Consider the following 24,404-nt stretch of genomic DNA (forward strand, 5'->3'; position numbering starts at 1 on the left):
ACAGAGGCCCAGGGGAAGGAAACTGGTTGGGAGATATTTTTATAACAGTACAAGAAAGAGGAGTAAAGACCTTAAATAGAGCAGTAGTGAAATAGGAAAGGGTTATAATCCTCTAAAGCTGAGACCCCAAGAGACCCTCAAGACACAGTATGTGACCTAGAAGTTTAAATCAAATTTTATCATTATAGTAAACTTCCCTTGTCGATTGATAATACTCTAAGCATTTGGACAGGGTTCTAGGCTTCCCTGGTGGCTCAGACGGTAAAGAATCTGCCTGCAATGTGGGAGATCTGAGTTCGATCCCTGGGTTGGGCAGATCCCCTGGAGGAGGGCATGGTAACCCACTCCAGTATTCTTGCCTGGAGAATCCCCATGGGCAGAGGAGCCTGGCAGGCTACAGTCCAAGGGGTCACAAAGCGTTGGGCACATTTAAGTGACTAAGCACACACACACCACCTTATTAGAGTTTGTTGCTGGATGTGATCACAGCAATGGTTCCCTGGAAGAGTGACTTGTAGGGAACATACTTGATCGCAAACTGCAGTCAGAAGACATAATGTGGTTCCTGCTTCTTCACTTCTCAAAGCCTGCATGACCTCTTCTGTGAAATGGGAACCATAAAAGCCCTAACTCAGAGTGTTCTTTTGAAAATTCAAATACATAGCATGCATTTATCACCAGAAAAAAAAATTTTTTTAATAGAATCTTACAATTAGGGCTGAGTTTGGACACTGGAAAATTGGACTCAGTTAAGTTACAGAAATCTGTTCATTTCTTAGGGCTTCTAGTCTAATAAAATAATAACAATAACAATAAGGTTACATGAACACCTACTCTATGCCATGAACTAAGTGTTTTACATGTCTTCACTCAGTTAGTCCATATAGCAATTCTAGGAGTTAGGCAGGGCTGAGAGCAAAATATTGAACAACTAGTGATACTATGATCTCCGAAGAATAAGATTTAGCTTCAGGACCAGAGACCAGGCTTGATCACTCAAGAGCTTTTGTGTCGCAGAGTTTTATTAAAGTATAAAAAGGGACAGAGAAAGCTTCTGACACAGACATCAGAAGGGGCATGGGGAGTGCCCCCCTTGCTAGGCTAGACAAGGGAATGATATACTTTTTAATTAGTTATTACAATAAATCAAAAGAATGTCTCAAGGTTGTAAATATTTTACCAGACCCACTCCCACAATTTACATTTTAAGATAACAGGATTAGAACTTACCAATAGAAAGATCTTACCAGACCCACTCCCATAATATACATTCTAAGATGTCAGTATTAGTCAGAAGGTTTTCAGGAAGGAGAAACTGTCCTCAAACAGGATACATTGTTGTTATATAATCCTTAGTAAGGAGTTTAAACTAAGTAGTTTGTTGTATAATCATCAGTTCCAGGCTTAAAGAAAAAAAACGTTTTAGGTGACTAATACTAAGGAATGTAGGGGGGAAAGGGCGATTGTCCTTTCCTCCTCCTTGAGAATTCCAGACCCCTATCTCCTCTTTGAGAGCCCCAAGGCCCCCTCTCCTCCTCGGAGACCCCAGACTTCCTATCAGCCTGCCTAGGACTTGACTCTCTCACTAGTATGGGCTGCAACACGGACTAATCAGACTAGTCAGGGAAGTCCGTCTGAGTGGGTGCTAGCCATAAACAATCAGTACGGCTGTGTGGGTGCATCCTGACTCACCTCTGGAATTAGTCTCCTACTTTACCCGTGAGGAAACTGGAGCTTACAGAGTTCGTGTAATTGCCCACAACCACAGAACTAGTCAGTAGCCGAACAAGGGCACCAATCTAGAACCATCTGCCCTCAAAACCATTGGCTTTAACCATGACAGCATGATACATCTCATCTCTAGATTTCTGGAGTTCTTTCTGATGCCTGCAATCTGCTATTGGCACCCAAAGGGTCACAGGGTAGCCTAGGAGGTGTCATATACATCCTTAATAAATTATCAGAACTGACCTTGAGAGGGAAGAGAAGTCAGTGAACCTCTGACAATCACAAGATCATAAGCCTTCATCAAAACTCTTAGTAAATGTATTCCATCAGAAAAAATAGTTGATTTTAGAAACATGATATTAGCTGGGTGAATGGCAAAAAAAAAAGAGGTGATTGAATGTAGCTTTATTTCTAATGAAGCATTTAATAGCATCTCATGGATGTCTGTTCATAAAATTAAATTAATTAAAATAGGCCTAGATAATAGTTCCATTAAGTAGATTGAAAAGTGGCTCCAGGTGGCACTTCTTCACACACCTTGGCTCTATTTCTGGGGAGGCTTGATAGCTTATAAGACACTAGAGCTGAAGGTAGGCTCTGTAATATGCAATATCTTTATTAACGATCTGCAAAGGCTCCCTTGATGAAACTTAATGAAAATTTCGGAGCCTGATCTTTTCAGCGCAGTTGCTAAAAAGACATGGAATGACACCAGAATGCCAAGCAGAAACTAGCTTATCCCCAACGGTTAATTGGAGCAAAGGTCTTAATTCTTGTGGTGGGGTTGTCCTGCCAAGCAGCATGGCAGGATGAGGAATGAAAATCAGGATTTATTTTTCTTCCCTTAAGAGGCAGGAGTGCCCAAGCCTACTGCATGCCTCTGGGCATCTCCTCCTTCTTCCGTCTCCCTCTTGAACTTCTTTCTTGCTTTTTCTTTCTCTCCCTTTCTCCCTTGTCTGTCTCTGTCTCTCTGTGTATCTTTCTTTCCTTTCCAAACCCCTTTCTTACCTTGATCTGAAAAGTCATTGACTACAGCATCCACAAAGCTGTAGTTCTCTTTAAAATGCAGCAGAGTTGTCTGTAATGCGTGAGCAAGGGTTCTTTTCGCAAAATTATTTACAATGGTGAAGATCAAATCTATTTAGTAGCAATAGTTCATTAAGCTAATATTGATTGAATGCTTACCATGTGCCAGACGCTATATTAAATAACCTTCCTGACTCACCTTGCCTAATAGTGACCACAGCCCTGTGAGGTGAGGAAACTGCTGTCTCTTTCTCCAACTGTCAGAGGAGGAAAATAAAACTCTGATTGGATAAATAAATTCCTGTCAATGACGCACAGCCTATTAGTGGCAGGGCAAAGACCCTGAGGCATATTCATCTGAATCCCTAAATGTCCAAAGGCAGGGAAATGGTTAGATAAATTTTTGCATATTACAAAACAGGGAAATGAGGAACCATTGGTTGCCATGGTTTGCATTAGTATTCCATGGCATAGGAAAGTGCTTGTGAGTTTAAAGAAATATGCATTGTAGAGTACACATGCACACATACACACACACACACACACATGTGTGCGCGTGTGTGCATGCACAAACACATCATTTAGGGCAACCTTAGTTTTTTACATCTATTTTTACAGAGAGAGAAAGACATAGAGCTCAGTGTGGGAAATAGGTGGCTGGATCCTTTCTCTTGCTTTTCTCTCACGGGGTTCACACTGTTTTTGACCAGAAATCCTGCTCTAGATTCTCCCCTTACCTTCCCACTCCCAAAAGCAGGAGGGTGATGTTGAATGGAGTACGAGGTGGCCAGGTGTCCGTGGAGCTCTCAGCCTGCAGTCTGGCATTCTGAGGGCCGATCAGGGCCTGTCACTTCCTGACCTTGAACGAGAGACTTAACCTCTCTCCGTGCCAGGCTCCTTAGCTGTAAAATGGGGCGGGGGGGGGAGGGGAGTCCTAATTCAAGGTCCATAAAGACAGGAACAGATTTTCTGCTTTGTCTATTTGGTTCCCTGCTTATATCTGCAGAGGTCTTCAAGAAATCCTTGTTGGATGAATGAATGAGATAAATGGATAGGCTATGTAGTATCGGGTGGTTGTGAGAATGAAAGGAGATCATGAAGTCAACACAGAACATGAGGTCAACACAGAAGAGATATTGAATACGTTTTAACTCTCTAGAAGCCTCTGTAAAATGGAAGTTTATAATCCTGATAGGCATCTACCCATCAGAACTGTTGTGGGCATCATATGAAGTATTTTATGAGACTGCAACTTCCATGCTAGGATAAGACATGGTAGTTTTTCAACTTTTTAGAAGCAGATGAGCTGCAAGTTTTGTAAGGCAAGCTGACTCCAGCGTCCAGTAAAGGCTGTGAAATAGATCATGGTTGAAGGCAAAGTCAGGCTCCATGACCAGCATGCTGATAGCCCCCACCCTGACAGTGAGTGACTCCTTTGCTATCTTCAGTGAACTCAAAATTCTGTGGAAGGGAGCTTGTCATAGGTCTGCTGACTTTGGGAATTAATCAGCAGAGACTGTGTCATCCATCTATCGGGCAGAGCCAGATTAAACCTCAGTGGTACCGCTGAGGATGGCTTCTTTTTCAAAGTAAACCATTCCACGTAGTAGAAGTGGACCCCTGGATTTAGACTCACACCCCTGGGGTGAAATTCCAGCTATTCCACTGCTATATGTGTGACCAAAAGAAAGGAACTTCTTGGAACTCGGTTTCCTCAGTTGTAAAATGGTGCTGGCAATGGTACACAGAGTTATTGTAAAGATAAAACTTGACACTTGCACAGAACGCCCCACCCAGTGACTGTAACTGACTTCCTTAACTAACTCCCACGCTCTTCCTTTTTTTCCAGCATTTCAATTGGAAGAACATTTCTAAGGTTCTTCATCTTTTACCATATACCAAGCACTCTTCTTTAATCGTTCAGTTACAGGAAATAACATCATCACTTTTTTATGGTTAACTGCTGCATTATGGGTACCCCTGCTTGATCTAGAGCTACAAAAAATTTTGTAATAACTATTAAGTGGAGTCTTTATTTCAAAGAAACCTTGATAGAAGCCCTCCATGCAAACAGATGAGAGCAAACCTGCTTGAATTGAAGGGGGAAGATGTGGAGATTCTTCCCACTCTCCAACTGGCAGGGCTAAAGGCACCTCCATGGTTCCCCTGGGGCTCTTAGAAGCAGCCAAAGGCTATAGAGAAAGAAAGATTTTGTCCATGAATTCAATAAGTACATCTGAGCACTATGTGCTAGTGATTAAGAATCTGCCTGCCAGTATAGGAGACATGAGACACGGTTTCAGTCCCTGGGTTGGGAAGATCCCCTGCAGAAGGAAATGGCAACCCGCTCCAGTATTCTTGTCTGGAGAAGCCCATGGACAGAGGAGCCTGGCGGGATACAGTCCATGGGGTCCCAAAGTGTCGGACACGACTGAGCATCTGAGCACACAGCACACACTCTGTGCTAAGTGCTGGGCATGTGGAAATGAAAGATGATACCCCTGCCCTCCAGAAGCTCAGAGTTTATGGAGAAGAAAGGGAAAATAACATGTTTATAAGGTGAGCGATCTATAGGCATTTTTTTCTTTATCCGCGGTGATGAAGCACAGCAAAGCATCAGTGTGACTTTACTTTGGAAAAAATAAACAGGACTTGTAACTCAAAGCAGAATTCGGTCCATTTTAGTTTCAAGGATACTCAGAGCACCCCTTTAAGAACTGGTCTTGAAACACATGGCATGTGTTTGTAGTTCTATGCCACCGCTGGGTAGCCTTTCCAAAGAGGGTCACTGTCTGTAAATTATTCATTACTTTGCCATAATTTCATTCTTATCTTTTATTAAGTCAAATTCCAGACACAACAAAAAGAAAGAATGCAGTGTAGCAACCATGTTTGTCTTCTCATGATTTTTGTTTTGTAGAAGAAAATAAAAAATCTAAATGTCTTTTCATTAAGATGTTCCAGTGCATTCCCTGGATAATGTTAATTGCCCAATGGCATTAGCACAGAGTGCTGTTTAATAGACCCTCACAATTAGTTGGCAAAATGCTTTAACATCCATTATCTCCTCTGGGGCTCACAGAGGCTCTGTAAGTGAAACAATCAGCTAGAGTTTTATTTTACAACTGTTGAAACTCTGGGTTGGATGAAATTATTTGCCCAGACTCACATAACACGTACAGTATCTACGTTGTGAAGTGCATGAGGTTTAAAAAACAACAGCCCCGGTTTAGTCTTAGAATCCTGCTTTTCAGCTGTGTGGCCACAAGAAAATCCTACTTTCCTGTAGTTCTGCATGGGCTTCCAGGTGGCTCAGTGGAAAAGAATCCACCTGTCAATGCAGGGGACACGGGTTCGATCCCTGGCTCGGGAAGATCCCCTGGAGAAGGAAATGGCAACCCACTCCAGTATTCTTGCCTGAAACATCCCATGGACAGAGGAGCCTGGTGGGCTACAGTTTATGGGGTCGCAAAGAATCGGACATGACTCAGTGACTTAACAGCAACAGTTCCTTCAAATGTGATAAGCGTCCAAGTAGTCTGTAGTATGTTCCAGACACTCTTCTCAGCTCTGTATGTATGTTTAGTCAATTAATTTTGACAATGCTATTATCATTCCCATTTTAGGTAGATGTTAAGTAATTTGCCTAAGATAGTGCAGCTAGTAAGGGGCAGAGCCAGACGTAAACTCAGGTAGTCTGACAACAGAGTCTGTATTACTCCCTCCACTATCGTGATGCTCATATCATGAGAAGGATATAGATTGGAGGTGATGACTGTACCCTTCAGGATAGTCCCAAGTAGGTTGACATGAGAGACATCCCCCCAAATCTCAATGGCTTAACTCAACAAAGATTCACTTTTCATTCACATTTTCTGTCCATTGTGAACTGGTTGAGGAAACGGCAGGGAACCACTATTCAAGAACCCTAGTTAAGAAGGCTTCATCACCAAGTGTCCTTGAATGATGGTGGGAACAGAGAGAAAATGTGGTTGGTCAGGTTTTTAAAGCTTCTGCCCTAAAAATATGTATTTTCTTGGCCTCGCGGCAAGGCATGTGGGATCTTGATTCTTTGACCAGGGGTCAAACCCATGCTCCCTGTGCTGCAACTCTGAGTCTTAACTGCTGGACCACCAGAAAAGTCCCTCTGCTCACATTTTATTGGCTAAAAATAACATGAAATATGCAGGAAAACACAATCCTAATATGTGTTTGAATATTGTGGTATAAGAAATGGTAGACCACACTGACGACCACCCCCACTGATGCATCTCACAGAAACTCATTGAGAAAGCATCAGAAACTGAAAAGCTCTTCCTAAGTGCTAGATGCTACTTGTCCTCTTGCTTTATTGAGTTTTTCAAATGGTCTCAAATGTTTTAATTATCAGTGGATGAAGGCTGTGTGTATATATGTATACACACGCAGTTTTTAACTTAAAAGTTAAAGTTAAAACAATGGCCCAGAAACTATAGAGTCCTCACCAGGAATAAAACTTGTCTCATCCTTTAGCTACAAGCATTCTTTCTAATATCTGTGGCTGCCTTCTTAACATCTAATTTATTTCTATATTCTCAACCCAGTTCCACTTTACTTTCTTGTTTAAATAAGTGTATTATCTTATAACTTGTTGAAGTGAAGTGAAATGAAAGTCACTCAGTCGTGTCCGACTCTTTGTAGCCCCATGGACTGTAGCCTGCCAGACTCCTCTGTTCATGGAATTCTCCTGGCCAGAATACTAGAGTGGGTAGCTGTTCTGTTCTCCAGGAGATCTTCTCAACCCAAGGACTGAACCCAAGTTTCCCACATTGCAAGTGAATTCTTTACTCTCTTAGCCAAACTTGTTAAGAACAGAGAATGCAGCTTGTATCTGGAATCATTCATTTATTCTTTAAAAAAAAAAACTATATGTGAGGCATGATGCTCCAGGCTGTGAGAGATACAGGAATTATTCAGACAGGAATACTGCCTTCAAGGAGTTTATATGTAGAAATGTGAAACATGGGGCCTGTCCTGATGGTCCAATGGTTAAGACTCTTTGCTTCCACTGCAGGGGGCATGGGTTTGATCCCTTGTCAGGAAATTTTAAAAAAGAGAAAGAAATATGAGAATATGAATAGTTTGTGGATACCCATCCATTCACCCATCCATTTTTCCATCCAGTAAACATCCATTAAGTGTGGGCCACATTCCAAACACAGTACACATGTTAAGAGGGGTGGATGGCACTGAACCATACAAAGTCTATACCATCAATGTTTAGAATCCAGTAGAGGGAAGAGATGATTATAATACAGCATCCCAATTATTGTTCACATGGGATGCAGTACAAACACTGGGAAAAGCACATAATCCAGATGTCACCTGAAGGGAGGGGATGGACATTCCAGACTGGGGGAGGAGGGCCCAGGATTCAGGCAGTGACTTGCAGTTTGGACGGCTGGCGTCCAATGTATGCTTGAGAAATGAGGCTGATAATTGAGATGCAGGAAGCTCATGAAGGATTTTATGTGCCAGGCTAGGAATTTTCCATTTTATCTCACAGGCCAGTGATTTCAGAATATTTTGATCCCCCATCTCTATCAAAAGTGATCATAATAATTTAGAAATTATATTACTGTCCATTCTATCAATATATTCATACATTTAAAAGCACATACTAGGAAAAAAAAAAAAAGCACATGCTATAAAATGCACAGGAGAGATGGATTATAAATGATACTGGTGAAATAAACAGTACTTTCAAATATTTAAAATTCAATGATAGTGCAAAAATCTTTCAGCTCTCACCATGTTTTGGTGAGAACAATGGGTTTGAACATAACCGATTTTTTTTTCATCCTAATAGTTTATGATCCAGAAATGCAAAGGTCGGGTGTCAAAGTCAGTTTATGGCCGTCAGAGAGAAATATACATCTTATAAAGACAGGCAGGTCCTGGAGGTGTGTTTGCACCCTTGGCTGTGTTTTCTAAGTCATTTGTGGCAAAGCCTTATACAAGGCATGCCATACATTTTCCTTTTTAAAAAATATTTACTTATTTGGCTGCTCTGGGTCTTAGTTGCAGCATGCAGGTCTTAGTTGTGGCATATTGGATATAGTTTCCTGACCAGGGACCAAACCCAGGTCCCCTGCATTGGGAACATGGAGTTTTAGCCACTAGACCACCAAGGAAGTCCCCAATCTTACTTTTTTTTCTCTGATGTTTGTGAGCTATTCATACAAATTCATTATAAGGCAATAGGTTTTTTATATTTTTTAACAAATGGGTTCAAAGTCTACCATAATTCTGTACTTGGAAAATTTTAAAGTAGATTACTGTAGGGGAGCAAAATTTGCCACCCCAAAATGTGTCTGTTTGGCATGAAGATTATTTTAGGCTGTTATTTTTGTTGGTTTTGTTTTGGGTTTTTTTTTTTTTTTCTTACTGTGCTAGGTCTTCGTTGCTAAGCACAGCTTTTTTCTAGTTGCGGTGAGCAGGGTCTACACTTCATTGTGGTGCACAGGCTTCTCATTGCCGTGACTTCTCTCATTGCAAAGCACAGACTCTAGAGTGCAAGCTCAGTAGCTGTAGTACACGGGCTTAGCTGCTCTGCGGCATGTGGAATCTTCCCAAACCAGGGATCGAACCCATGTCCCCCACGTTGGCTGGGGGATTCTTATCCACTGTACCACCAGGGAAGCCCTGGCAGGTGGTTTTTAAGAAACAAAAGGCTCAGGAAGAGCTTTTACCTCCTCCTTTTGACTGCCTAAAAGAATTTAAATTGGCCCCATTTCAGGAAGAGACCTGGCCTCAGAGATACCAGAAGGAATAGGAGCTAAACACGTTAAACTGGGGGAAGCTTAGCAAGTCCTGTTTGATCAAATTCTCTGTGTGTCCCATTGTCTTTGCAAAGCCTGGTAAATGTTTACCAAACACTTCTTTCCCATCTTCCTGTAAATTGCTTTCTTCCCTCTTTGAAGTCCCAAACTCCTCTCCCCTTCCCCTGTTGCAGAAACCAAGCACCATACTCGGAGATTTGGAGAACTCAGGTTTATTACATTGGCGGGCCCAGAGGAGTTAACACTCCAAGCTCTGAGCCCCAAACAAAGGGATTACAGAGTTTTTATAGACAGACTATAGTGGGCAACACCAGCTGTTAATAGGCTGGTTTAAACTAAGAGGTTTCGCACACGGGAACAGTGGTCAAAATGCGGAGGGGGATGCCTGGCCTGGACAGGCGTGATTAAGCAGGTTTGCAGGGCTGGGTGATTGCAAAGAGCAGGACAAGGGTGAGTGAGATAAACTCCAGTTCCTAGTATTGCAAGTCCCCACTTTCTGAGACTACGTGACCTACGTGATCTAGACTTTGCAAGGGGCAAGCGGAGTTACAGAGGCAGAAGAAGGAGATTATGTAAAATTTTAACTTTTCCTCTCATCCCTTCTCTTCTCATAGAAGCCTTCACTCCCTAACTTATCTTGGGATGTCATTTTTCTTGAGAGGTCCTGGGTGTATGTAATTAAATTTGATTTTTTTACTGTTACTCTGTCTCATGTCAATTTAATTTTTAGAACAGTCTGAAGAAACTAGAAGAGGAAAGGAAAACTTTTTTCTCCCTGACATTAGTAAATATGCATCTTTGAGAGTTGTTTTGGCCCCGCTACCCAGCTTGCAAGATCTTAGTTCCCTGACCAGGGATCATACTTGGGCCCCAGCAGTGAAAGCCTGCTAACCACTGGACCGCCAAGGAACTCCCTTTCTGAGAATTTTGATAGTTGATATAACTTATGTTTAACAGTCAAGTTCCCAAAGAGAAGGAGACATTTCCGAACTTCCATTTTCAAAATTCTCTCTTCAGAGCGTAAATTTCTCAGGAAAAGCAGTTACTTTCTCCTTCCTTCTTAAATCATCCTCTTCAGTTTGGATAAACAAATTAAGAAAGTTTGGGTTTTTTCCCCAAATATTCACTTTCATGTCAAATAAAAAGGGATAAATCATCTTTATTTTTTACATTAATTTATTTTTTATTGAGGTATAGTTGGTTTACGATATCATAGTAGTTTCAGGTATACAGCATAGTGATTCAGTATTTTTACAGATTATACTCCATTAGTTGCTATAGGAGAATGGCTATAATTCCATGTGCTATACAATATATCGTTGTTGCTTATCTATATGATCAGTGTTGATCATATAAGCTGCCGTAGAGGTAGATCTTCTTCATTTATTTGTTTCCTTATTTTTGGCTGCAGTAGGTCTTCATTGCTGGGCACGGGCTTTCTCTAGTTGCCGCGAGTGGGGAGTACTCTTTAGTTGCAGCGGGCAGGCTTCTTACTGTGATGAAGAGAAGCACCGTGGCGTCCTTCGTTGTGGAGCGCTGGCTCTAGGCATGCAGGCTTCAGTTATGGTGCGTTGTGGGCTCTAGAACTCGGCCTCAATAGTTGTGGCCCATGGGCCTCGTTACTCCACTGCACGTGGAATCTTCCCAGACCGGAGATCGAACCCCTGTCCCCTGCATTGGCAGGCGGATTCTTATCCACCGTACCCATCAAGGAAGTCCAAATTTAAATTTGACAACTTCTTTCAGCATTTTGAAGTAAAATAACCATTGGATTTCTATATGGCAGTGAAGATTTTTCTAGCTCTTCTATCATAAGTATTATATTCTGTTTGAATTTCTTTCTACCTAAAGGACATCTTTTAACTCTTAAACTGAAGTAGTTGGAAATACTCTGAAAATGAGGATGGGATGGCTATACCCAGGGGTAGCCCTTGATGGAAGAAATCTATTTTCAAGATGCCTCCTCCATACTTACAAGCAGAGGACAGTCTGACACAGACCCTGTAAGGTCCCTAAGGTCAATCCATATATTGAATTTTGGTAAAGATAAAAACAAAAGCTATGGACAGAAGTTGTGTGATTGTCTTTATATATCCCAACAGCTGACCCAGCTCAGCCCTGGGATGTGAGCAAGCTACTCTGGAAACCACTGCTCAAAGGGGTTGGGAGGTCGGGAAAGAGTTTTGGACAAGGAGTGATGGAGTGACAGTCACTTTTGTCTTGTAGATAGATATGTGGAACATGAGCTGAAAGGGGACTACAGACTGAAGCCTAATGGTGACCTGAACTAGAATGCTGGTTTAAGGAATGGAGAGAAGGAAATGGAATAAAAATTAAAATATTTAGGTTGGAAATGAAGTGTTCAATGAAGTGCAGAATCTGTAATCTATCACTGGTTTGTGCAGTAGTGGGTTGTCTTCCCTGAGAAAGAAGTTATATAGGATGACCAGGTTTGGGAAGAAAGGTGATAAAGACCCTTAGAAGTTCAGATTAAAAATTAGGAGAGTTTGGAGGAGGAAGGGTATCTTTCCAGTTATCAGGAAATCCAAGAAGTCTTCATGGAAGAGGTGGCATGTGAATAAGCAAGAGTTAAACTTATGGAGTAAGCAGGACTGAAACTGCCACCAGGGCCAAGATGCCCACTCTGGCCTTTGACATCTGTCTCTTCATTCACTATGTCGTCAGGTATGTGCGATCAAGGACGAAGCACGATGTTGACATGCGGATTGGAATCCACTCAGGCTCGGTGCTGTGTGGCGTGTTGGGTCTTCGGAAGTGGCAGTTTGACGTCTGGTCTTGGGATGTGGACATTGCCAACAAACTTGAATCTGGAGGAATCCCCGGGTAAGCCAAAGCAAGGCCGTCTCCTCGCTTAACACTTATCATTGGCTCTCTTTGTGACAGTGGGTTTCCCACGTGCAGAATTCAAAAGTGTATGTCCAAGAAACAATTATTTTGGAGGACACAGAACTTTAAAGCATCATGCAAATATTGGCTCCAAAAGTCGTAGTGACATTTGTTATAGGCAGTGATGACACTCAGGTGTTCTGGACTCAGTCCTGTAAAGCACTGGCTTTCAGATTTGACTTCGCTTTGGAAACAGCACAGGAGCATTTTAAAAATCCTGTGGTCTCGACCTTGTACCAGTCCATGTCAGGCAGAATCTGTGCAAAATCTCATCTAAGTTCTTAAAGCAATTCTCATGGACAGCCAGGGTTAAGACTTATTGACCTTCTATATGACCTTAACCTTCCTTTGAAAACTCAGACATGTCTCTGAACTTTCCATGATTTGACGTTGTTTGGCTTTTTCTGCTATTTTAATGTCTGTTATCTCCCCCCCTCTTTTGTAGGATATAACTCAGCTTACTTTTCCTTTCAGTGAGAGAGATAGCCCCCAATTCTAAACCCGTGTCAGGTATCTTTTATGCACTAGACAGTCTGCTAAATACCATGAATACATCATGTCATTTGATCTCTCTGTATAGTAAATAGTTGCTTCCTTGTTTTAATGGGGACACTGAGGCTCAAAGAAATGAAATTTGTCACATAAACACAGCTATGAAGGGTCTCCCTACCCATCACTGTCTCCCATTGTTAATTTGTCAGTCCCATTTGCTCAAGATTGTCCTTATTATGACTCTCTGCCCCCTCACTGTATGTGCAGTGCTGAGTATGATGCAGAGAACATAGGAAGAAGGGAAGGAGGCATACAACACCATGGCATAGTGGTTGATGGTCTGTTCCCTGGAGTCATGCAAAATCCATATGTATTTTGTTAAACCAGAAATAGCTGGGCCCCATCCTCAGATTTTCTGATCCACACGTCTGGGATGGGAACAAAGAATGTGCCTCCCTAACAAACTCCCAGGTGATGCTGATGCTGCTGGCCTTGGTACCACGGTTTGAGGACCACGGTTCTCAACTTTTAGTTAAGTGAAGCAATGTACATAAAGTTCTTTGCTCAGGAAGTAATGGTGGTTACGGTTGTAGTAATGACTATGTGATGTAGCTGCGGGTCTTGGAAGGACTCCGAAGGTAAAAGCTATAATCCCCATCCAGCACTGTCATCTCCCATTCATAGGACTTTGGTCCAGTTACTTACTCATTGCCTCTCAGCCAGTTTCACTGTCAGCAAAATGAGGGGGGAAAACGCTTTATCACCTACAGTTGTTGGAAGGAATGGAAATTAGATGATTCCTGGAAGAAAGCATATAGACTACATTTGGGTACAAAATAACATTTATGCAAAGTAAGTTGGAGAAGGCAATGGCAACCCACTCCAGTACTCTTGCCTGGAAAATGCCATGGACAGAGGAGCCTGGTAGGCTGCAGTACATGGGGTTGCTAAGAGTCGGACACGACTGAGCGACTTCACTTTCACTTTTCACCTTCATGCATTGAAGAAGGCAATGGCAACCCACTCCAGTGTTCTTGCCTGGAAAATCCCATGGACAGAGGAGCCTGGTAGGCTGCAGTACATGGGGTTGCTAAGAGTTGGACACGACTGAGCGACTTCACTTTCACTTTTCACCTTCATGCATTGAAGAAGGAAAGGCAACCCACTCCAGTGTTCTTGCCTAGAGAATCCCAGGGACGGGGGAGCCTGGTGGGCTGTCGTCTATGGGGTCGCACAGAGTCGGACACGACTGAAGCGACTTAGCAGCAGCAGCAGCAAAATAAGTGTTGCTCACCTGTTAGAGCTTATTTACCATCATGACTATTATCATTATGTCATGGCATTTAAAATTATCAGAAACTGTCAGATTTACCTAACCAATATATGTGAATATTGTCTGAGAACTGACTCATTTCCTTACAGGGAAATGTAATCACCAGACCTCAGCTGCAAGTATCTTACTCCAAAGCTCCAGATAGTAGCAAGGATGAAAATGAACCCCTGAAATTCCATTTCTATCAAAGCATTTAAATATGGATTAGAATTTCAGCAGAAGGATCATAGTAAATGATGAGAACGGTGTCTTTCACCATGGGAAACATACTATCGATTTAGGATATGCAAATATTAGCCCTCCTTAGCACTGACCACAGAATGATAAAATACAGAATCCAGAGACAATACCAAATGGGGTTGGTGTGTAACTTGATTATTTTTAAAGAAAATCAGCTATCGGACTTTATAAAACACTTCCAAGAGCTTCATTTTGCCTGCGAGAAAAAGCTTTCAAGCACCCAGCTCTGAGACTGATCTGAGAAAGACTGGGACACCTTTTTATTTCATGGAAGGTGAAACAACTTTTTTATTCTCCTAGGTCAGCACTACTGAGCTGAGTTCCTATATATTAACAAAATTTATCATAAGAATATTTTGTAATTAGTACTTTTCTCTGGAGAGCTAAAAACAGCTTTCACATGCTTTTATTTTTAATATAGGTATACCTTGGAGATACTGCAAACTGGAGTCTAGACCACTACAATAAAGCAAATATCCCAATAAAACAAATCACACACAGTTTTTAGTCTCCCAGCACAAATGTTATGTTAACACTATACCATAGTTTATGAAGGATGCATTAGCAGTATGTCTAAAAGAATGCACGTATCTCAATTAAAAGATACTTTATTGCTAAAAAGATGCTAAGCACCACCTGAGTCTTCAGCAAATTGTAATCTTTTTGCAAGAATAACATCAAAGATCACAGGTCACCATAACAAATACAATAGTGGACAAGTTTGAAATGTTTCGAAAATTACCAAAACGTGACACAGACATAAAGGCTGTTGGACAAATGGCTCTGATAGACTTGCTCAGTGCAAGGTGGCCACAGACCTGCAATTTGTATTTGAAAAGAAACGAAGTAGCTGTGAAGCAAAATAAAGGGGAGCACACTGAAGTGATGCCTGCTTCTGTGTTACCTCACCTTTGACATCAATGCCTGTGTACAAGAATACTTATTTGGAAAATGTGCAGAATGTACCTTAAATGATCAGAAATGCATTGTTGGCAGTTTCTTTACATGTCTTTGCAGTGAATTATTTTCTCTGTTAGAAAGGAGGGTGACAGGGAGAAGCAGAGATAGTACTAAGTAAAATGCATTTGGAAAAGTCACTTTAAAAAAATTGTTTGCTTGGATATATTGTTTCTAGAATTCAGAAGCCAAGCAGTCTTAAGTATCTACATTATTCATTCATTCATATATTCAAGAGCACTGAAGTCAGCCGAGAGAAATTAATTTGTGCTGGATCAGGAACATGGGGGGAGCATTCTAGGCAAGGAGAATGGCTTGCTCCGAGTTTAGCAGGTGTGAAATAGCACCTTGAATTTGAGGACATGCCAATTACTTGATAAGCTGGAGAGAGTGTCAGCAAATGAACCTTGAAGAAGCAGGATCCACATAGTAGAAGCCTTATAGATCTTGTTCAGAATGTATACTGTATCCCATAAGCCTTGAGGAGGCATGGAGTAAACAACAGAAATAAAATAGTGCCATTCCAAAGAGTACTTCAAGTGTTTCCTTTTGTAGCACATGTAGTGTGCCACAAACTGTTTTGACTGCTTTACATGAATCAACTCTTACAATACTCATGATGACCCTAAGAAATGAACACTATTATTTTTCCCATTTTTATGGGTGAGAAAATAGACACCTGGAAAGGTTAAATAACTTGCCCAAGATCTTTCAGCTAGCAAGTGGTAGAGCTAGGGTTTCAATGCAAGCAACCTGGCCAAAGTGTCCGTGCTTGTAAGCAACAAGCAAGTCTGCCCAGACCACAATGCAGCACAATAAGCAGTCAGATTCAGTTAGTGACGAGAATGGAAAAACTTTTGTCCAGAAGTATTTACCATGTGACATTCCCAAGATTCACATCTGGTCTTTATAGCACTTGATGTCATCTGTTGTTTGGCTAAGAAAAGAAACTAGAATCTTGGACTGCGATGGCTGATACAAGTCTGTCACCCTGTGAGTGAGCCTAGCCTGCACATATCCACAGCTTTACTCTCTTCTGCTTTTCACATACATGTTATAGGGGAAATTGCATCTTACAGTGGTTTTCCTAAAGGCCCCTTCCATGTAGCCCCATGGACTTGTAAGACCTGCCTTTGTTCTTAAGAAGCTTATAGATAAATTCAAGAAATAAGGCACAATTGTGTGAAAATTGAAATGATAGGAAAAGTATACATTTGCGTAGTAATCTGACAATAACTGCCGTTGGGTTCAACAGCATTTATGGAACTTGTTTTTCCAAAATAATCAGCACAGCTGAAAAAAAAATCACATGTGTTTAAAAGTTGCTGGGATCAGGCTGATGGTCATGAGGGAAAAAAGGAGGTTGCTTAAATGTGGCTCAATGGGGCTGCAGTTTATCAGAGGCTACAGGGTCCCTTGGGGTGAAGTTGGTGATAGATACTCTGCTCATTGATTTATGCTTATATTTCTGTTTTCTTTTATTCTTTTTGCTTTTTTTCAGAGGAACAGATACAGTCCTTGAGGACATGTCCTCCCAGCACCCATGTACAGCCCTGATGTCGGGTTTGCACAAGAACCAAAAACAGAGATGGCCTTTGCAAGCCACGTCAGATGTATGACAACCTATGCTTTGTCCACACAGGCGGATTCACATTTCCAAAGCCACGCTAGACTGCCTCAACGGTGACTATAATGTGGAAGAGGGACACGGTAAAGAGAGGAACGAATTCTTGAGGAAGCATAATATAGAGACCTATTTAATTAAGCAGCCTGAGGAGAGTCTGCTGTCTTTGCCCGAAGACATCGTCAAGGAGTCTGTGAGCTCCTCAGACAGGAGAAACAGCGGGGCGACGTTCACAGAGGGATCTTGGAGCCCCGAACTGCCCTTCGACAACATAGTGGGGAAACAGAACGTAAGTCCTGGCTTCCTTCTTCTGGTTTGCTGTGAATGCATGTGCACCTCCAACCCTGATGCCTCAGGGAAACCGATTCATCTTTAACCTTTTCTCCATTGAGCATCTTAATCGTAAATGATCAAACATGTATCCTCACGATGGAATTCACTTATGCAGTCAATTTCAAGAAATGCCAGGAATCCCAGAGGGTTCTCAACACCCTCTTCTTTTTTTTTTTTTTGACCTAGTTAAAAATAAATGTCATGTGAAGCTGAATTATCAGTTTACCAAAATTAATTCCTCATGTTGGAGAAGATAAACCTCATGTTATGAAACTAGCAACAGAAGAGGAAGGTCAAATCCATGAGAATGTCTTTTTTTTTTAGTTAGTTGGCTGGCTCAGAGAACTGAGGTACCCTCTGAAATGTAGAATCAGGGGGTCACTGTTGGTTGGGAAATATAATAGCTGCAAATGAGGTTAAGATGAGGTCATTCAAGAGTAGCTAGTGATTTCAAAGGCGTCAATATGATGCTATTCTTATGTAGCATGGATTTGCATCTTCTACGAGAGATAGGATGAGCATCCCTGGCGGCCCAGATGGTAAAGAATCCACCTGCAATGCAGGAGACACAGGTTTGATCCCTGGTTCAGGAAGATCCCCTGGAGGAGGGCATGGCAATCTGCTCCAGTATTCTTGTCTAGAGAATCCCAGGGACAGAGGAACCTGGCGGGCTATAGTCCATAGGGTCACAAAGAGTCAGACATGACTGAAGCAATTGAGCAGTGCACGCGTTAGACATAGGGCAACACAGTCAGTACATAAAGTGTAAATGATCAAAGAATCAAATTTTTTTAAGTATATTTTCAAATACTAGAATCACACTAAACTTAGTGAGATGCTCTTACTCTGAGAGGAACCAGAGAACTGAAGTCAATCAAAGGAGAACTGAAGTGGCTTCAGGAATGTTCCACTGCCCAGAGTGCTCGGTCAGAGCACGGGCAAAATCACCTGCTCTGACGTGAGTTTTCCCTTTTGTTATTTAGGCCAGGCACACATAGTTGACCTTGTGTAAATTATGTGAATTCACTGCACTTTTTAAAAGAAACTTACCCAAAAAAGTCCATATATAACTCTTGTAAACAGCTTCTGACATGCTCCTGAGCCAAGGAAAAGCTGAAACTACTATGAAGTAAATAAACCAAATTGATAGTATCTGGAGCTTTGTGAAGACATATAGAAGTTAATTGTTTTAATCCACAGAACTGAACATTTCTCGCTGACTTGTCATTAAGAAAAATCTGTCTGCTTAAAGGCATGTGAAATAGAAAAGGTTAAAATACTGAAAGTCTTGCCTCTTTCTTCTGCGTTTGAATGAGACAGGGTGCTCTGAGGCCAGGGTAACCTCTGTTTCCTTCTAGCTCTGTGTGAAGGAGCTGTAGATCAATGCATGGAACCCATTCCACTGGGCAAAGATGCAGGTTGAACCGTGTCTGCATGCATTGCAAGAGTCAACCCTTAGGTCCTCACTGTTCTTTTGTGAGTGTTTACTTTCCTCCCGAATTATTATGCCCACACAAGTCATCACTGATTTCAATACCTACCTCTTTCCATCCCTGAATTGGTGCTCATGGTACAATTTGCTATTATAGAAAATTACAGTCTTAAATACTTCCTGGAGTTGGTGCATGCCCCGCTGAAAGTACCATCTGTTTCCTCTGTCTATTGTTAACTTGAGCCTGAATGCTGGTTATTTTTAAAAAGATGCACACCTCACCCTGAGCACCTCAGTAACTGTGCATAAAGTTGTCTCTCTTGCTTTTTGCTTTTCCTTTTATTTTTGGTCTTTCCTTTTGAAAAACTCCATCCATTTAAGCTGATAGTGGAAATGGGGATAATTTCTATTAATAATTGTTCTAGTCTCAGTGTGCCTATCCTTGCTACTAAGAATTGAGAACCCAGAAGAGAGGTAAAGATACTTAATTTTAATTCATGATTGACTGATCTGGTAGAATTATATAGGAATACTAGAAATATTTCTTTGCTAATTTCCTAATGATCTTAACTGATATCATAAAGATATCATTGTTAGTCAAAGATTATTATTTCTGGTGTTTAACCATACCATATATTTCTTAAGATGCCTGAGTTTTGCCTGTATTGACCATCTTTAGGATGAGTAATCTTAGTTTGTTTTGATGTCCTAAGACTTAAGAGGCAATGATATGTAATAACCAAGTGGTACTAATAACGTTTTGGAAACGGTTAAGTCAATTAAAATGGTCACAGGCACTCAGAGTTTGCTCTTGTGCTTAGCTCTGGAAGTCAGTGAGCTGTATGTGCGGTGCAGGGATGTAGACTGCCTGGAAGAGATCAAGACTGGTCTGGCTGAGCCTGTGCTCTGCCAAATCACCTGGTCAGTACTACAGAAAGCCCAGACCATCCAAGTATTAGCTTAGCACAGACAAAATACACGAATGCTTTGTTGGAGGTTTTCTAGCTAAACCGGCCAGATGTTTTAGCTTCTATTGATTCATAAAGTATGCTTTGAAATATTTCTAATGACAGCAGTATGCCATGCTGTAATCGGTGCTATATAGATAGCAGATGTTTGGGTAGTTACATTCTCATGTATTCATTCATTCGATAAAGATTAATTGAGCATCTGTTTCATGCCAACTACTGCTAGAATAATAGAGAAGGAGGGACAGAGGAAAGAAACATTTTAGAGATGAAGTTAGCCAATAGTTTATATGCTTCGGGAAGACAGGGATTGTGTCTGTTTCCCTTATCACTATTGAGTCCACAATCAGAACAATACCTGGCAAATAACAAGGCTTGTTTACAGTTTGCTGATTGAATGAATTAAACAATCAATATGGGTAGAAAAGGAGAAGACCCAATCAAGTTTAACTTCCTGGTTTTTTGCTTGGATCTGATGGGATGAATGGTAGACCTGCCCACCGAAATAAGTGATACTGGAATGGAAGGAAACACTAAAAGCCTGGGAGAGGTCCAAGGAGAGATATCCAAGGCTGTTGAGCACACACTTCTGGAGCTTAGGCGTAAAAGGACTACACAAGGGATGTGAGTCTGGTAACATTTGAGGATAGATGAAACCACGAGAGTGAAAGAGATCATGCTAAGGAATATGCAAAATAAAACAGTAAGAAAGTATAAGACAGACATGCAGGAACACCAGATGGAGGTAAAGGAGAGTCAGGATCCCATGACAGAGACAGAGAGGAAGCAAAGTGATCAGAGGAGATTAGGCGATGAGTTATCATGGAAGCCTGAGAGCAGAGCATTTGGAGAAGGATGAGGTGATCAGCAGTGTCCAGTGTAGCCAAAAGGCCCAGTGAAAGGATGACTGAAAATTGCCAATTTGAAGTGAATTGGAAAACAACATTGGCAAGAGGCAGATTTGATGCAGTGGTGAATCAGAAGCCAGATTGTCCAAGTTGATATGAGAGAGCTCTGGATTTCCAAGACCCCCAACTCCACCCCAGTCCCCTCTCCACTACCCATTTCAGGAGTCCGTCAGTAGTTTGCAGGAGCCAGGGAAGTCACTTAGAATTATTTCTGGCCCCTATGTGAGTCTTCAGTCCCAATCTACACCTGAAGATAATCTCTTGGTTTAGATGTTGTGCATCTTTCCAGCCCCTGTATCTGTGCCCCACTGGGCTAAAATTGTTGTTTCAGCCCACCCTTGGACACTCTTGTGCTTTTCATCCTTTTCTCTTGACTTGGGCAGACATCTTCCCCACTGATTTGGGGTCCTGGCTCCCTGAACCCTGGCTCAGAAACCTGTGAGGGTTCCTACGCTCTGAGCCTGAGTGGAATGAAATTAAGAAAACTAGAAGGCAAGAAACTTATGATCATACGTGGACTATTAAAATGTAAGATTACAAAAGTAGAAGTAGATAGCTGAAGTACACCAAAAGTGTGAGCATTTTGACCTCCAGAGGGATGTCCAAGAAATCTCAAGGCTAGGCTGTTGAGTAAGTCATCAACGTGGTCATTGAATCTCTCAGAACAGAGACAAAATTTGAGATGAAAATGAAGATGTAAGAAAAGGGTCCTTATACTGAAGATCATATTTTCCCCTGCTGGTTGCATGCTATAACTAAAATCTATTTGTAAGCTTGAGCTCTGGTTCATTCAATTGCTTAACAGTCTTAGTCTTTGAGATGCTGAGGATCCCGTAAGGAGAAGACAGACTTGGCCCCCATCTTTCATGAGCTTACATTTTAAGGGAGTAGAGAATGCATACAATTAGTCAAAATGCAAAAGTACTGAGAAGTAAATATAGGTGGATATATGACTAAGAATCAGATAGAATTACTGCAGACTTACTACATCAAGAGTCCTCTGAAAATGTTACATGAGTGTTGAAAGAGCCCTGCATTTGAATGACCTGAAAAAGAACATTATAGATAGAAGGGACAGCCTGTGCAAAGACCCTGGGGTGGGAAAAAATTTGATGTGTTAGAAGAGCAAAAAGGCCTAAGCAACTAGAGCATAGTGAGAGGGGAAGGAAGGAACACAAGATGAAGTTAAAGGAGACAGAGGTTGAGCTTGAAAACCTTGTTGACTTTGGATCTTATTCTAGGGAAGTGATAGAACTATTTTAAGCTGGCCAGTGACATGATTTGATTTAGATGTTTAAGAGATCATTCCAGCTGCCTGTGGAGAATGGATTGTAGGGAGCAAGAATGGATTCATTACACAAAGAGCATTTTTACTTATGATTTACAAGAGGATATCAAAGGTTGAAGCTTTTATGTCGCTATAAAGTGCATTGTGTGAGGATATGAATCATCTTAACTTGGTTTTGTGTGTGTGTGTGTTTTATTGGAGTCTAGTGGCTTTACACTACTATGTCAGTGTTGGTTTCTGCTGTACAGAAAAACGCATCAGCCATACATATATTAACTTGGTTTTTATGACAGGTGATATGCCAAGAGAGGTGGAGCTATTCTTTTAGAAGCCAACCCCTTTTTAAAGCCTGGGTTGTCTCCCCCATTTATTGAGAAATCATCACCATTGTCCCGTCCCTCCTTTTCATATTGATCATGACATCAGAACCCAAGAATTTTTCCATTACTCTTCTAGACCTTTTAAAAGAATCACTGGCAGGGAAAGTATAGATTTGGTACTTCTGTTGTATATATTAGTTGTTTCTATACAGTAGACTGACTTTGGTCATCAGCCCACTCCAGTATTCTTGCCTGGAGAATCCCAGGGACAGAGGAGCCTGGTGGTCTGCCATCTATGGGGTTGCACAGAGTTGGATATGACTGAAGTGACTTAGCAGCAGCAGCAGCAGCTGCATGAAGTCCATGTGTGCACTGTGAAGATCGAAAACATAAATGAAATTATATTAGATCTGCTTCCAAACCATCAATATAAGCAAATATCACCACCATCATAAAGCAAATATCACAGTAAAACAGGTCACACCAATGTTTTGGTTTCCCAGTGCATGCAGGTTATATTAACAGTATACAGTAATCTATTAAACGTGTGATAACATTATGTCTTTAAAAAATGTACATACCTTAACTAAAAAACATGTTTTTGCTAAAAAAGATAACCATCACTTGAGCTTCCAGTGAATCATGATAGTAACAGCACAGACCACTGATCACAGATCACAGCAGATATAATGCAGTAGTCTGAAATATTGTAAGAATTACCAAAATGTGACACAAAGACACCAAGTGAGCAAATACGGTTTTAAAAAATGGCACCCGTAGACTTGCCTGAGGCAGGGTTCCACAAACCTTCAATTTGTAAAAACCACAGTATCTGCAAAGTGCAATAAAATGAAGTGCACTAAAATAAGGTATGCCTGTGTTCCACACAACAAGACAGAAATTAAATGCCTTTCCTTACCAGGAACATAGATAAACATCCATGGAGTCACTGACACTAATAGAAGGAGAGAGCCTGGGGCCAGGTACCATGTGGGGAGTATTGCTCAAAGTCTTTGCGTTTCACTCTCACATCAGTCTTACTGGGTCAGTGTGATGTGCCTGCTTTACAAGTGTCAAAATTGTGAAATGAGAGAGAAGTTCATTCCCTGAAGCCCATATAGTGAGTGAACAACAGAACTAGAGCCAGAACCCGGTCATGTCTGATTCTAAAACCTTCATGCTTTAAATCACGCTGCAGTGTCTCCTCTCTGTGTCCTGAAGGTTTCCTGGTCAGTCAAGCTTAAAAGGGGGTGTGTGTGTGTGTGCACGTGTGTGTGTCTTCACCTTCTGAAGATGACTCACTTTCTCAGCAGTTGTATTTAGAACTTTTCTGTGAAAACTCCAGAAAAGGACCAGTTTTTCCTCCAGGAAGTGTTAGCATGCCCCTAACATCTCACTCAGAGAAGGCAATGGCACCCCACTCCAGTACTCTTGCCTGGAAACTCACATGGACGGAGGAGCCTGGTGGGCTGCAGTCCATGGGGTCGCTAAGAGTTGGACACAACTGAGTGACTTCACTTTCACTTTTCACTTTCATGCATTGGAGAAGGCAATGGCAACCCACTCCAGTGTTCTTGCCTGGAGAATCCCAGGGACGGGGGAGCCTGGTGGGCTGCCGTCTATGGGGTCGCACAGAGTCGGTCACGACTGAAGCGACTTAGCAGCAGCAGCAGCAGCAACATCTGACTCCTTCAAAGTCCTGATGCGATCATTGTTGGCATGGAAAGGGTTAAGCAGAAAAGTCTCTCATGTCTATGCAGTAATAAAAACAAAAAATGAACCATTTGATTTAGTTGCACTTAGCCTAGAGAACCTTGACTCCAGAAATGTGCATGGAGTGAGGCTAGCCATGGTTGAAAGCAGGATATAAGAGCATATTTATGTTATTATGTTTTTATCAGTCCCAGCTGGGACTTTGCTTAGATCCTGTTTTCTGTAGCCATTGAAAGAAAAAAACTCTCATCCCATTGCCTTGCTGATCAAAGTCATGCGGACCTGATGTTGAGGGCCCGTTTCCTCATAGTAAG

General features: G+C 41.6%; 1 protein-coding gene across 1 annotated transcript in view; it reads left to right on the top strand.

Moving 5' to 3' along the window:
* ADCY8 (adenylate cyclase 8) overlaps window positions 1-24,404 on the top strand; it is a 225,289-nt gene that overhangs the window by 103,386 nt on the left and 97,499 nt on the right. The window contains exons 6-7 of the mRNA XM_061122792.1: window positions 12,261-12,419; window positions 17,147-17,417. Of these exons, the coding sequence (XP_060978775.1) occupies window positions 12,261-12,419; window positions 17,147-17,417 (430 nt within the window). The remainder of the gene's footprint in view (window positions 1-12,260; window positions 12,420-17,146; window positions 17,418-24,404) is intronic.

This window comes from Dama dama, chromosome 21, assembly GCF_033118175.1.
Source record: "Dama dama isolate Ldn47 chromosome 21, ASM3311817v1, whole genome shotgun sequence".
Lineage (NCBI taxonomy): Eukaryota > Metazoa > Chordata > Mammalia > Artiodactyla > Cervidae > Dama > Dama dama.